The sequence below is a fragment of the Eublepharis macularius genome, chromosome 12, assembly GCF_028583425.1.
Source record: "Eublepharis macularius isolate TG4126 chromosome 12, MPM_Emac_v1.0, whole genome shotgun sequence".
Classification (NCBI taxonomy): domain Eukaryota; kingdom Metazoa; phylum Chordata; class Lepidosauria; order Squamata; family Eublepharidae; genus Eublepharis; species Eublepharis macularius.
The window spans coordinates 20741704-20756878 of NC_072801.1; the positions used below are offsets into that span (position 1 = coordinate 20741704).

Consider the following 15175-nt stretch of genomic DNA (forward strand, 5'->3'; position numbering starts at 1 on the left):
TGGAGCTCTTTCACATCATTTGCCACAAAGTCATGCCACTTTCCCCAAAGCTTTCTGGTAGTGTTGGAATTCGAACCCATGTCCATCGTGGGTATGAGAGGGATGTGAGCCCTATGCACATGACATTTCAACATACAGGGCAATGCAATTGAGGGAACCAGGTATGCTAGCTGGAAAAGCGTGTGGACCACCCAGATGCACATAAACCACACATACATAGACTCAGGGCAGGGGATACTAGAAAAACAACGTTCCTGATTTGGGGATGGGGCAGTCGTGTGTACATTTTGAAGGGTGCTGTGTCCAAATCGGGGTGCACACACATGGGCAGGGGGGGCAGGGTCCTGACCTCTGCGTGCACTGATCTGTCCACAAATACAGGAATTCATATGAAGTCTAGTAACTTTTCCATATAAGAAGAGCCCTGCTGGACCAGACCAGTGCCCTGTCTAGTATGGTGTCCTGTCTCACACAGCAGCCAACCAGTTACTCTGGAGGGCCCGCAACAGGGCATGGGGTTGAGGCCTTCCCCTGAGATTGTTTCCTGGCACTTTTGAGTCCTCGCTTAGACTCAAAGTTTTAACTTTGCTTCCATCCAAACCAACCAAGGCTTGATGAGTGAGCCCAAGCATTACATGTAGCTTGATCCTTAAGCTGCCATTTTTATGGCCAGTTTTGTTTAGGCCCACAGCGAAAGCAGTTATTTATAATAATGTGGTGCTTGGATCAATATGCTCCCCCTTCGTGCCATCTCCTTCACACGATATATGATGGCAACCACGTGTACAAACTGGGAGCCAACCCAGGCCCCGCCCAATTTTGCAAAGGGAGCGCCACGTGGTGCGTGTTTGTGACGTCATCGCGAACGGCAGGAATTCGTGCAGTTTCGGGATTCTAAAGGGGCTGGAAGGCTGCGGTAAAAATTAGGAGTCTGGGGCGCCTCAAAAACTGCATTGCACTTTCAGTCTAGAACGTTTTCTTCGCCGTTCCCAATCGTCCTACTTTGGAATAAACAAAATAAACGCCGGAACTCGTTTGTGTTTAAATACCCGCTATAGGCAACTTGCCAAGCGGCAATGCACAGCGACATCCTAAGCAGAGCTGCTCCATTCTAAGCCTGTTTAGACTGGAGTCACTTTGTTTAGGATTTCCACAATTAGACACCTTTTGTTTTGCTAGCGAAATGCTGCTCTCTCTGGCGGAGTCGTGATTTCTAAGAAAGGCCGAGAAACGATTCGTAATTTCAAGCGGGGATGCATTACTAGGCGAGGGATGGCAGAATAAAAAAAGGATAGAGGGGTTTCTTTATTTGCATGGAAGAGATTAGTACACCCTGGTAACAAGGATTTTGCAAGCTTGGTAGCGTGGCCGAGCGGTCTAAGGCGCTGGATTAAGGCTCCAGTCTCTTCGGGGGCGTGGGTTCGAATCCCACCGCTGCCACATCAGCTTTTGCGAAGGCAATGATTTTGAAGCCTGGGAAGACTCGCGCAGCGCCCCCTGGCGTCCCCTTGCCGCCTGCCTGGAGGAGCATTGTGGGTAAGGAGGAGGATCTCGACCTCCCCACGTGTGAACCGGACCGACACACCAACATGGCTGCTGGGTGAGATTCTGCCCCCATCTGGACCTGCCAGGCACGTTGCGGCGAGCCTGGGAGAGACGAAGGATCGCCCCCCCCCCCGCTGCAGTGTCAGGTAGGGAGAGAAGGGCCGGTGCGCCCGGTGCCTCTTCCCCCAACCCTGTGTGGCTTTCCCGGTTGGCGGAGGTTGCTTTGCAAGGCCCGGAATCGTTATGTGGATGCTTTGGCTCCGCTGCAAATCTGCTAAGGGCCGGGCCGGGTGTGTGAAATCGCTCATATCTGGTAAAATCTCTAATATCTTGTAAAAGCAAGTGATGGGACGAGGGGATCTCAAGGGGACTGTCAGGCCATCAACACACTCACAAGACCTGGTTTGGAAAGTTGGGACCCGGGCTGGGCTGAGATTTAATTTACTTTCTCTCTCTCCAGGGCTGCTTGCTGCCTCTGTTTGCCCTCCCTCCCTTCTTGCAGCATGGTTACATCAGACGCCCCCCCCCCCCAGCATGAGACTGCAATCCTAAAGACACTTTCCTGGGAGTCAGTCCCATTAAATAGCATGGGACTCGTTTCCAAGTAGACCTGCTTCGTTGGCACCCTGAGTCATTGAAAGGTCCAGGGCAGTGGTTTTTTTAAAGCCATTCCTACAGGAGAAAATAGGTCTTAGGAAGTTTTCTTGTAATAGGAAATAATTACATTGTAGCTGCAGATAAAAATTCCTGCTGATTGGTGTGTGTGTGGGGGGTGGTGGTGGTTTGCTTCCTAATCTCTGATCTAAATATATTTGGTGGTGCAGAGCAAAATCCTGTGTGTGTTTACTCAGAAGTAAGTTCTGCTGTTTGATGGGGATCCCTGCCCACCCCCATCACAATTGTATATTGGAAAACCAGGGACACTTTTGGGGGTTTTTGAGAAGCAGAATTCAGCACCCACCCCCCTCCTTTTCTGTTGTACAGGAAAAGTCACAGATGCAGCTGAATTTCTATCTTGTGTATGAAGAAGCTTGCTCTCTTGTTGAGATCCCCTAGTCATCCTGGGAAGAAAATTAATTTGCTACACAAAACCTGAGCCTCTAAGTGGGGTGGAGGGTGGTGCAATGGTATCCTAAATAAATACATTTGAAACTTCTCGTTGCACTTATAGCTTAGGGAGAAGGCCTGCTTGCTATTTCAGTGGGTTTATTTTTTTAAAGAACAGCAGTTTTTGCCAGCAGGGAGTGGTAATGTATACCAAGGCCTAGCTTCCCGGAGCAGCTGTAGAAGTTATCAGGCTATCTACCATGGAGTTTTTGAATGACTCACTGGAGCAGGTGATCCGTCTTAAGTGCCCTGAGTTGGTTTTTATTCATTATGTGATTGCTCTGCCCTTGTGTACTGTATTGGGCAGTGCCTGTCCAAATAGATTGTTCCGCAAGGATTGCCTGCTTCTCTTTCGGAGCCTTTGGCATCCACAGGGTGCAGCAGCCAAAATATTTTCCGGTGGGGTGATCTGTGCAGTCACCTACTAAAATTTGTAGTTTGAGCTGCTGCTTAAGGCGTTGAAGCCGGTTGAAAAAGTTGGCAAGTTAATCTTGCCTAACAAACCAGATAGTCCATCGTGTAACTATTGAAGATGGGAATCCTGTATTGAGTTCACAGGCTATATTCAAAGGAATGCAACTTCTCTTTCTTTTTCAAAAAAGCAAGTTTCTAGTCCGTATGAAGGTTGCTTCATTAGAATTCATGCAGGCGTATGTCTGCAAATGGATCTCAGGGGCGGGGCATGTATGACTGACCTGGCTGTCTGGCCATGCTTCCAGGCCTCCAGCCACTTTTAACCATCATCTGTCCAGGGAGGCTACCCTTTGCTCCTTAATGTTTTTAGTTCTGCAGCGGTGTAAGTTTGGATCCTCAATAAAAACACATCTAGATGTAATTCAGGTAAATTATATGAAAGCTCACTCAATTGTGTGACCTCTGTATGACTATGTGAGGCCTGGAGAAGAAACTGTTCAACGGGCCTAGAATTCTTGTTTTTTTTGTGATTTGGGAAATGACTTGGAAAAGCAAGAGAGGAGGGAGAGGTAAGAAAATGTGCAGTAGAGAGGGTTTTTGTGCACATCTCCGTCTTTCCCATCCAGTGTTGTGTTTGTATTTATATCCTGCTTTTTTCCCTGATGGAGGGCCCAAAGCAGTTTATAATACCATTCTCCCTTTCCTGCGACAGCCATCTCGGTGAGGCAGAGAGAGAGAGAGAGAGCGCGTGTGCGACTGGCCCAAGGTCACTCAGAAAACTTCTATAGCGGAACAGGGGTTTGAGGGCAGATCTAGCATGGAGGTTTGGATTGGTGGAGTGGGTTAGTAATTGGTGGAGTAAGTAACCTCATAGGCTGCCTGTTGCTGACACTTTTGGGACATGGATTGAATCAAAATGATGGTCTGTATTTTTCTTTCTTTCAGTTTTCTCTGAACAACTTGCCAAGGCTGCCTTCCCTTTCATGCTATTATGGCCAATGAAGAAGATGACCCAATTATACAGGAGGTAGTTGGATTGTTGGAAACGTAGAAAATAGGCTAGAAGAGACTAGATGGAGAGACACAGGAAGTGTATCCCAAAGTGCCCCCCCTCCCCCGAGTTAAAAGTAAATATTGGAATTTTGTGGCATCCCATACTTTTAAAAGGCAGGCCTAGCTGAGTTGGCAATCTACACGCATTCATGCACTCTTCTTCTTAGTATTTTCACTCTAGTTCATTGTTTATCTCTGCATTGTCATGAGAATACTTCACATTCATTACTGAAGAATTCCCCTTAGTTTCAGGGCAAAACCAGGCCACTATGATGTAATGCTTAAAGTGCTGGATTAGGCCAGGGAGGGCCAGGTTCTAATTCCACCCACCCTGAAGCTTACTGAGTAACTTGGGGTCAGCAAAGATGGTTTGACAGACAAATGCCCCCTTGGGGCACCAAACCAATGGAAAATGGCTACGTGGAAGGAGGTGAAGCCTATCAGTCCGTCTTGGCCTGCATCACAGGGTCGTTGTGAAGATAAGATACAGGAAGACCTGTCTATATCATCTTGAGTTCTTTTGCAGAGTAAGCTTGCAAGCTAGAAACACATTGAGTCCCACAGCAAAAGAGAAAAGACCTAGGCTGATCAGAGTTCTTGCTTTGAAAGTGAATTCTAGGACTTAAGATAATATTGTAAAATTTTGAAAACTCACGCAATTCATGAATTCTTCACTGGTGGCATTGTGAGACTTTCTGACTCATGTATTTTTCCTTTGCTAGATTGACGTGCACCTGGCCAAGAGTTTGTCAGAGAAGCTCTATCTCTTCCAGGTATTTTTTAACTGATTTGCTTTAAAAGGAAAATCCTATCAAATGTTGACTTTTTTGAGCTTTCAGCACCTCTGCTTTATTTGCAGTACCCCATTCGTCCTGCTTCGATGACGTACGATGATGTGACTCATCTGTCAGCGAAGATCAAACCCAAACAGCAAAAGGTGGGTATCTCTTTTTAAAAGATAGTTTGAACAGGTGTTTTTTTTAAAAAGACGAGCTGTTTCGTTGTGCAGGGCTCTTTGAATTCTGTGCCTTCACCTCCATCCCTCCTGAGTTCTGAATCCAGGATAAAGCAGGTGTGCTCGAGTTTTAAAATGACCGTGCTTCACCTTTGCTTGCCAGATATGAGATTCCAGACAAATACATTTGTCTAGATTATCAAGCTCGGGGATGCGTTTGAAACAGATTGCTGTCTGTCTCTGGTGGTGGTGGTGGAGAGTGCTCTCAAGTCATAGCTGACTTATGGCGACCTCTGGTGGAGTTTTCATGGCAAGAGACTAAGGGAGGTGGTTTGCCATTGCCTGCCTCTGCAACACTGGTCTTCGTTGGAGGTCTCACATCCAACCACTATTCAAGGCCGACCCTGCTTAGCTTCTGAATCTGACAAAATCAGGCCCGCCTGGTCTATCCAGGTCAGGGCAGCTATCTCTGGTAGGAGATGGCTAATGGTTCTCCTGCCTTTAGAACCCTTGAGTTTCTATCGGACAGTTTTATCCCACCTCACCTCCATGATCTCAAGGAGGCATGTGTGGGCGGGGGAAGGATGGAAGAACTTCAGCCAGCATTCAGTTTGTTGATATGTCTGATGTTTCAGACTGGAGGCTTGAAGCACAGTAGAAGAACATGTGGGACATCTGAGTTCTTATGTTTACCTTGAATCCCTTTTGGCTTGTGAGAACTACAATCGTAACTCCAAAATTGGATAGGCCATAATTATTTCTCAGTAACTTCAGAAGGTAGCACTGCACATTTATTTATTATTCATTTAGATACATAGCTATATACACCTTGCTTATCTCCTCAGTGAGGAACCCATAGCAGCTTAGAATATTATTCTTTCCTCCATTTTTATCTTCAACAACAAGCTTCTGTAGCAGAGTGGAGATTCGAACCTGGGTCTTGTGTTAAGTCTGCGTTAAGACAGTCCACAGCCTCTGTGTGGGCAAACTGAAGTTCTGCTCTGGGTGTTGCACGCTTTTATGGGTTTTTTTAATCAGATGACTGGCTTTTGTACCAAGTAGCTAATCCCCCTTACAGATTGTTTTGCAACCAGCTCCCTCACCCAGAAATTTAAACACCATGTTGTGCTTTCCATTAATTGATATTTTATTGATTATTGTTGTTCAGGTGGAACTTGAACTGGCCATTGATACCTTGAATCCCAATTACTGTCGGAGCAAAGGGGAGCAGATTGCACTCAATGTTGATGGGACCTGTGCGGACGAAACAAGCACGTATTCCTCGTAAGTATCGACCTCGCTTTCAAACCAGCCTTGTTCTCAAGATCAGCCAAGAGAGACCTGTGTCACCATCCAGTGGTCTTGGGCTCTATCTGGTGTAAACTTAGCAGGCAGAAGGAGGACCATTCCATTTTGTTTGCTCATTCAAATCTAAAAAAGTTTGGATCCAAGATAGGTTTCAGTTATTTTGTTAAAATACTTTCTTACTATGTAGGATGTTCACTCAAACTTTTCCAGTTCCATGGCAAAAAATCCTTGGTTCCTGGCAGCGCAGGCTTGATGCCAGTCTTCTGTTATGACTAGTGCTCTTAATTGGTCAGCAAGGAATGAAAATAACCTTGAGTCTGGTGTTCTTTCTACATCTGGCAAGGCTGAAAGAACTATCAGAGCAAAACTTGAACGTTGAAGGTCAACGAACTGGCAGGTATCCATCAACTCATGCTTCAGTTTTTGTAGACTGGTATAAACAGAACAAGAAAGGTGTTGGATACCCACACAGCTGGTGCTGGGGCATGGGGTATGTTAGATTAGTGGAAATGAAAATATAAAGGCAGATACCAAGAAAACTTGCAAGGCACGGGACGTACAGCCCCTCACTCACTTTTAGTGCATTGGTGTTGAAGCAGCAGCCCTAAAAAAATCAATACTTCTGTACAGATGAACGATTATAATAACTAACTTAAGGACTGACCTTCAGTGGATGCCAGTCTAGAATGCATTATTTAAAAAAAAACACTCTGAAGGCAGAAAACATATGTAGCAAGGAAAAAAAGAAACTGGGCTGGAATACTTTGCCCCTGATGTGCTTGTTTTCTATTCACGGAGAATTTTAAACATAGCAGCCCTTTTTGAAACTTGATTTCCCACCTGTAGTCTAAAGAGAGAGGAGATTTTTTGGTCTCATTGCTGAGTGGAAAAGTGAGATGTTTAGGGATAACTATGGGAATCTCGACTAGTATTCTTTTTTTGCAGTTTGTACAGCCCCACCGCTGAGTCTGTAGTATAATATAATTTTATGTTATATGGCTGAAGGCTGATAGCTGGGTGGAGGATTTGCCAGCAAAAAGGAAGGCCTGCTTTGCCTCGAGAAGCCTCCCCCCCCCCCGCTTCTGTCTAGATGTTTCTAATATCTTTGTTCTGTTCTAAGTTGCTTTGGGCCATCTGTGGGCAGAAAAGCAGGACTATAAATAATTAAATGGAATAAATATTAGGAAAAGGAGATAGAGTCATCTTTCCAGAGACAAAAGGAGGTACTTCCAAGGTGGACCAGCAAGTACTCTGAAGGCCCGGCACTCAAATGTGTTGGGAGCTCTTAATGAAATTCAAACGCCCTGTGTTTGGATCCACATCTTTGAAGAGATCTGGGGTGGGGGGATGAACAGTAGCCTTGAAGAGATCTGGTGGGGAGTGATATGAGGGGGGGGGTCATTGGTGAGCAATAGCTAAAGAGACCCGTGCAAAATGTAGGGGTGGGTGGGGAGGCAAGACCTCTGTTTGCCCATGTCTCTGATCACAGGTTCCAGTATATTTTTGAGGGATAGACCAGAGAGACGTTTGGGCCTCAGACTGTGCTGTTTTCTCGTTTGTCTTCCCATAATTATAGTTGCAACAACTTCTGTTTTTCGTTTTATTGTAGGAAGCTGATGGATAAACAGACGTTTTGCTCCTCACAAACCACAAGTAACGTTTCGCGGTATGCTGCTGCTATCTTCCGAAAAGGTAACTTGGATTCTGAACACCATAAGGCTTGATGGTCTTTTAAAAATGTTTTACTTTTAAACTTGTGGGGCCCGGGACAGGGGGTTGTCTCCTCCCAAAGGGAAAGGGTGTAATATTTTCTGCATTCCTCAGAGTCCGCTAGGTTCAGCTGTCTGTTTCTTCCCCCGGAAAACTGCAGCTGTGAAAATGTGACCCATTCTCATTTTAGGTGAGATCCACCTTACCCCACTACATGGAATCTTGCAGTTGAGGCCAAGTTTTTCCTATTTAGACAAAGCCGACGCCAAACATAGGGAACGTGAAGCTGCTAATGAGGGTAAGCGATTTATGAGTGTCCATCTTTTGACAGTGCAAATGAGCCCTCGGCAACCCCAGAAAACACAAGAGGAGGGTCATTCTTGAAAGATGAGGCCCTATCTTCCCTCCAAAGGCAGTTCCAACAATGTCAGTCACTTCTAGAATAGCATTATTTACCGACAGGCAGCTTCAGTATTATGGTAAACATCATCATCATTATATTATGCCGATATCTGGCTGATACTTAGGTCTCCAGTGGAAACTTGTATCAGCTTAGCAAGGCCAATCAATAATAACATGTGACCTCTGCTTATTGTTGATTGTGTTTTGGATAATTCGAATAACAACAATAACAATAATAGCAACAGCAACAACAGTAGTCTTCAGGACAACTTAATGTCCACTCAGAGCACTTTACAAAGTGTGTTATTATTATCTTCATGACAATCACCCTGTGGGTGGGGCTGAGAAAGCTCCAAAGAGATGTGACTGACCCAAGGTTACCCAGCTGGCTTCAAGCGGAGGAGTGAGGAATCAAACCCAGCTCTCCAGATTGGAGTCCTGCCGCTCCTAACCACAACACCAAATTGACTCTCTGATTCACTGTGGTATAATGATTACAGTGTCAGTCTAGGATCTGGGGGACACAGGTTCGAATCCCCTCTGTGCTGTTGATGCTTGTTGGGAGACGTTGGTTCAGTCGCACACTCTCAGCCTGACCTACTCATGCAGTTGTTGGGAAGAACCCTATTGTAAGCTGCTTTTGGCCTCCACTGAGGAGAAAGCAGGGTCTAAATAAACAATCAGACCGTTGCTGTGAACTGCACAGATTAGAAATTAAACCCTCTGCTTCAGGGGAATGTTGCCATTCAAGGAATTGTGACGCTGAGTTTCATGTTTTCTTGTCTCTGGCAGCTGGTGATTCTTCCCAAGATGAAACGGAAGAAGATGTCAAGCAAATCACTGTATGTCCAAATGGTTTCTCAAAAATATTTTTGGCTGTCTGAGGCTTCTTGGCCGCCCGCTTCCCCCCTCCCCCACTGTGTGTGAATACATGCCAGGTGCCCGGCCTGCCTTCCCTGCCTTGGTGCCTTCACTAAGGATGAGATGCTAAAGTTACATCTTGGTTGTTCTACTTCAGATTTTGGGTTTGCACGAAGGAACTCCCCTCCATGCAAACAATAGTTTCTTCTCGACAGAAGGCTAGTATGGTAGGGGAGTTAGCTAGATGTCTGCTTGAAGGGGTTTAGAAATACTCATGGGCTAGAATGGGGTATGAAAGGTAGAAATGGGATGTCTTGGAGCCAGGCCCCTAGCCAAGAGGACTGGAATTGTGCTTTTGAGGCCTCTTAGAAAAGCTGAAGTTCTGAAAAGGATAACCGCATCAAATCTGTAGCGGACTATTTCATAATATTCTGATTTCTGATATGTTTTGGTTCTTTACGTACAAGTTTATGTTTATAGCGTTCTGGTATGGTGTGGGGACTCTGACGTGGATAGCACAAGGTAGCATGATCTCAGAAGCTAAGTGGGGTAGGCCCAGTTCAGTACTTGGATGGGAGACCACCAAGAATGTCCACGGTTGTTATGCAGCAGAAGACAGTGGCAAACCGACCTCTGTTCCTCTCTTGCCTTGCAAACTGGGGGGTCATCATAAGTTGGCTGTGGCTTGACAACATGTTACGTACATGTAATGTGTCAGGAAGCGCAGAATCTGTGTTTACATATAGTTTTTGGAGCTTCAGTCTTGTCAGATGCTAATAGGATTATTAAGAAAGCAAAGCTTATTTCGGTGATTAGAAAAGAAGTCAACATGTTTGTTGATAAATGGAAACCCTTCATAGATTTATATGAAATACATAACCATGATTTGCAGATTATGAATTAAAGAGTTTTGACATTTTAAAAAAAGAACTTTTAATTATTACCTAGAGAATATGTAGATTTGACATGATAAGAATATTTGTTTTGGAGACAACCGGAATCCTTTGAGTTTAGATTGTTTTGTTTTTTCTGTATTACGTATATTTTTGTATGTTGATTAGTTGCTTTCATTAATATTTGTTTTATTAGTATGTGTATAATTAGTAGTTTTTAGGTTTATTTTTAATTACATAAAACTCTTAATTTAAAAAAACACTTTCAGGTGAGGTTTTCCCGCCCCGAATCGGAGCAAGCCCGGCAGCGTCGGGTTCAGTCTTATGAGTTCTTGCAGAAGCGGCAGGCGGAAGAACACTGGGTTCACCTGCATTACTACGGTTTACGGGTAAGTATGTAGTTTTGGACCCTAAATGTTCCTGAGTGTTCTTGCTGGTTCCTCCCGCCCAATGTTTTCTACAAAATGATGGCTTCAATCCAAGACATACATGTGCACAACACCGATTGTTTTCTTGCCTTGCTTGTTATTCCGTTCACGTTGGTGGAGATTGGAGAGAGTTCTGGAACTCGGATGCGGTAGTCGCAGAGGAAGCTTCTTGCAGAACGTGCTGGCGCCACTGCATACTTTTTTTTTGTCTGCCCAATTACCCTTTAAACTTAGAGAAAATGCTTAGCTCAGGGGCCCCCAGTGAGGTGCCCATGGGCGCCATGGCACCTGCCATCTTTCACAGCGCCTACCAAGTGTTTTTATAAAGTGGGCCAGGCCAGGTGGGGCTTTTACTCAGCAAGGCTTCTTATTGGCCATTGGAGATTTAATTGGCTGAGCAGATTTTTTCAAATGTTGTTTTGGCAGCAGCTGTCACCACAACACAAGGACTTTCACTGTGTGACTGAAGGTAAGCTGTGGTGGCCGTTTTGTGGCTGGCTCCTCCTCCTGCAGCAGCCGTTTTGTGGTTGTGCCCATCACACTGTGTCAGAAGGTTCAGAAACGTTGCGGAACCTTGGCTTAGCTTCTTTGGTTAAATAAAGCAGCTTAGGTTATATGTATTTGTGTTTTTAGAAGTTCCTTAGCAACAAGAAAGGGTTGGCTATGGGTCTATTAGCAGTGCATACATGAAAGAGTCGTTCACAAGAATTTAAAAGCAAACTTATCTGTGACGGCTGCCGGGGACCCAACCTGAATCATGCTCTTTCCTTGGTTGTTTTTGTAGGACAGCCGTTCCGAACATGAGCGCCAGTATTTATTCAGCCAGGGTCATGGCATGGCTGGGAATACCGAATTAATTAAATCTCCAAGGTAAACATCTTTCTTGTGATCCCTCTTTAGAAGAATTGGGGAAGAGCAGTTTTCAAGCTTGGGAGGAGAGAAAAATACAGTGGCCGATAAAAAGCAGAAGCTGCCGTGAAGGTCTTCCCATACCCAGACATTTTGCAATTGCTTGAAAATACCCAGGTCTGCAGCAGCATTCTGTGAGTCCTCAGTTTAACTGCAGCCAATGCCTTTTAGTGAGCTCAACTTCCCTAAAAATAAGAACCTAGACATCTCTGTTTCTCTTGGCTTTTAGTCGATTTTGTTTGGACAACCTTTTGAAGCAGGGCTTCTTGGGTGCAAACACATTTCAAAGGCCTTTTGGATTTCTCATTTGCCAAGGTGGCAAGGCTGCACCCAGATGCTCCTGACCAATGTTCTGAGGCTGTGTTCTTTCTCCACACAGTGAATATTTGATGATGCTGGTGCCTCCGAGTGTCGAAGAAGAGAAGTGAGTGCTCTCTTGGTTGCTGTAGCAGGCTAGATACCTATTCTGCTATCTGGAAACGGCCTAGCTTTAAAGTTCTTGAGCTCCTGTTTTATCCCACTCAAGTCATCTAGGGTCTACCGAACTGGTGTCTAGCAGTCTCTTCTTGGTCTCTTTAACTTCTGGACTCCCCCCCCCCCCACACACACACATACAGTGCCACCAGTGCACATGGCACAAAGATCGGCCCCTTTCCTACTTGACACAAGGGAAGTGTGGGATTCCATAGGAAGGAAGACTTTGCATTCATTCCATGCTCGTGGGAGCCAAGGGGTTGGGGCGCAGGCATCATGCTGGAGGTGGATTTTGAGGATTTAAAGGCAGAACGGGCTAGCAGGTTTTCCAGAAGGCAGATCCAGGAATAGGTGTGAGTAGCAGTTTCTTCCCCTACCGCCTTTTCTGATATTCAGTCTTGCTTCACCCTGGTGGAAATTTGGGAAACACACCTGTGTGTCCAGGCCAAGAAAGCATAGTAGCAGACCTTCCCTCCTATGGGGCAGCTCTGGTGTCTAGTATAGTGCTCTTTTGCTCTGTTATAGTCCTCGAACAGCGAGACTAGGTGGGCTTGGTCCCCTTGCATCTTTCCAAATGCTCAAGACTGCACCATCTGTTGTGGTTTGGGGTGTTACAGGTCTTTGTGAACCTTTTTTGTAAATCTGTAGAGAGAGACCAGTGGCTCCAAGCAATGTACTTTCCATGGCTCAGCTGCGAACCCTGGCCCTCGCTGACCAAATTAAGATCTTGATGAAGAACGGTATGTCTTTCGATGTGTTTGAACCTGTAATATCTCTCATCTTGGGGTGGAGATAAGGGGAATCCAGGAGGCCATTAAGTGCCCTGGCATCGACGGGCACCATGTTGGGGATTCCTGCATTAAACCCAACTTGCTGCGGTGAGACGGGATCCTCTCAGCACCAGCCCTTCTGAAGCAGCCCCTGTTTTTTTTTAAAAAAAATAACAGACTGTCAGTTAAACACCAGAAAAGAAGCAGAGAGAGTCACGGTAGAACAATCCAAAGCTGAGCAAACGCCGTGACTTACTAATTACATTCAAGAACAATTTAAAGCAAAATATTCAATGATATCCACAGATAATAAAACAAATCACAAATTCTTAGGAATAGGAGTTGTTGAAAGTTGTTTACAAAGCACACTGCACTTTAGCACAGCTTGTTGTGTTAAGGTTGCAGTTTAAAATTGTTGGATGCTTGCCTCTAACTCTTTACCTGGCTATTTAAACACTCCCTCTCTTTACTTGCACTTAAAATATAAAAAATATAAACTTATGAATAATTTGTGATTTATTATCTGTGGATATCATTGAATATTTTGCTTTAAATTGTTCTTGAACGTAATTAGTTAAACACCAGAAACATGCCTTTGCAGTGATTGATTTACACTGTGTAATCCACCTCGCATCACAGTGAAAAAGGCAGACTATGACTATAGTAAATTGCTGACGTGTTTATAAGCCTATAAAGCTTAAGACCTCTGGTCAGATGAGCTAATAAATAAATAAAAAGTAAGGTAAATAAAGAAAAGAGAGACTTTTTTGGTTGGGAAAGGTAAATGTAAAAACAGTTATTGCTGAATATCTTTGTATTATGACCAAGATAACCTGAAGACCCTCAGGAAGCTTTCACGTTGCCTAGAATGGGTTATTCAGTAAAAAGCCTCCTCCAAAAAAGGATATGGGGAGGGAAACGTTTTTTTCGTGGAATTATGGAGAGCCCCCCCCCCCCCCACAAACACACACTAGTTTCCTGTCTGAAAATAGAATACAGGAGTTACTGCAGTCTTCATTGGATTATAAAATGCTGGATCCAAAATGGATTTCAGGATAAACCTGAAACTACTTGGATTGAGATGAAATAAAATAAAAGAGCCACTCTGCATTGAAAGAATGTGGTTGAAAGGCAGCAGTTAATTAGAGAGAGCCAGTTTGTGTAGTGGTTAAGAGTACGGGGCTCTAATCTGGAGAACCGGGTTTGATTTCCCCACTCCTTCACTTGAAGCCAGCTGGGTGACCTGGGTTAGTCACACAGCTTCTAGGAGCTTTCTCAGCAGCACCCACCTCACAGGGTGATTGTTGAGGGGATAATAATAACATACTTTGTAAACCACTCTGAGTGGGCATTAAGTTGTCCTGAAGGGTGGTATATAAATCGAATGTTGTTGTTATGTCTGTCTGGTAGCAATAAGTAGAACATACATGCCCCTTGTAAGGCAGAGAGAGCAAAAGAAAAGTACTAACAACGGGAGACTTATTTTAGGGGATCCGTAAAGTATAGATTCGATAGTTGCCAAGTTAGGAAATATTATCTTGATGGGGGTATGTGTGTCCTTTATTTATAAAAACAGTACAACACTTCATTATACGATGCAAAACTGAATTATTCAAGAGGTAAGAGTCAGCCCTCAGGTAGGAGGGCTGATCTGTGAGGAGGTGGTTCAGAGAGATCTATCAGTAAAGGGATAGGGAGGGACCACAGACTTTACTACTATTGCTGTAAATATTGATGGATCATTGGCTCCACTCCCACTGCTGTAAGTTTGATCCTACTAGGTAGTTCTTATGTTTAATAAATCAAATCGTAGAATTGCTTATGCTCTGTTTCATCATTTCTTGAATTCCATATTGATTTCTGCTAGTTTAAATCTTCACAAATTTGCATGTACCCTATGACATGTTTATTGAAACCTATTTGGAATTAACTGTACTGACTCACACTGTAATCTATCTTGAGTCTCGGTGAGAAAGGTAGATTATAAATTATTCGCAGCATTTCCCCACCTGTGACTTTTGAGTTCTTCTAGGATTCTCTAAACAGCTTTGTGTTTTTGTTTTCCTTTCTCTTCAGTGAAGGTCATACCATTTGCAAACCTCATGAGCTTGTTGACTTCCGGGACGGATCCAACTGCAGTCTTACGCTGTATACAGCAGGTGGCAATGTTGGTACAGGGAAACTGGGTTGTGAAGAGGTAATGTGTTTTGTTTTGTTTGCTTGCAAAGCATAATCCCTCTAGAGAACAACGGTACTCACATGCATTTTTTACAGTGTTAAAGTGTGAAGCAGAACTCTATATCTGCAGGGGCCCATTGAGCATGTGCTGCAAAGGGCACCCCCACA

General features: G+C 44.4%; 1 protein-coding gene and 1 non-coding gene across 2 annotated transcripts in view; both read left to right on the forward strand.

The window, feature by feature from the left end:
- Positions 1-1358: 1358 nt before the first annotated feature.
- Positions 1359-1440, forward strand: TRNAL-AAG (transfer RNA leucine (anticodon AAG)). The gene has a single exon. It is a non-coding gene; the product is annotated as a tRNA-Leu (tRNA).
- Positions 1441-1582: 142 nt separating this feature from the next.
- The window catches only part of POLR3E (RNA polymerase III subunit E), a 33468-nt gene continuing 19875 nt past the window's right edge, over positions 1583-15175 (forward strand). Inside the window, exons 1-13 of the mRNA XM_054992809.1 lie at positions 1583-1691; positions 4012-4093; positions 4842-4892; positions 4979-5056; positions 6243-6358; positions 7992-8074; positions 8283-8390; positions 9287-9336; positions 10518-10637; positions 11461-11546; positions 11965-12009; positions 12708-12799; positions 14906-15026. Of these exons, the coding sequence (XP_054848784.1) occupies positions 4058-4093; positions 4842-4892; positions 4979-5056; positions 6243-6358; positions 7992-8074; positions 8283-8390; positions 9287-9336; positions 10518-10637; positions 11461-11546; positions 11965-12009; positions 12708-12799; positions 14906-15026 (986 nt within the window). The 5' untranslated portion in view covers positions 1583-1691; positions 4012-4057. The remainder of the gene's footprint in view (positions 1692-4011; positions 4094-4841; positions 4893-4978; positions 5057-6242; positions 6359-7991; positions 8075-8282; positions 8391-9286; positions 9337-10517; positions 10638-11460; positions 11547-11964; positions 12010-12707; positions 12800-14905; positions 15027-15175) is intronic.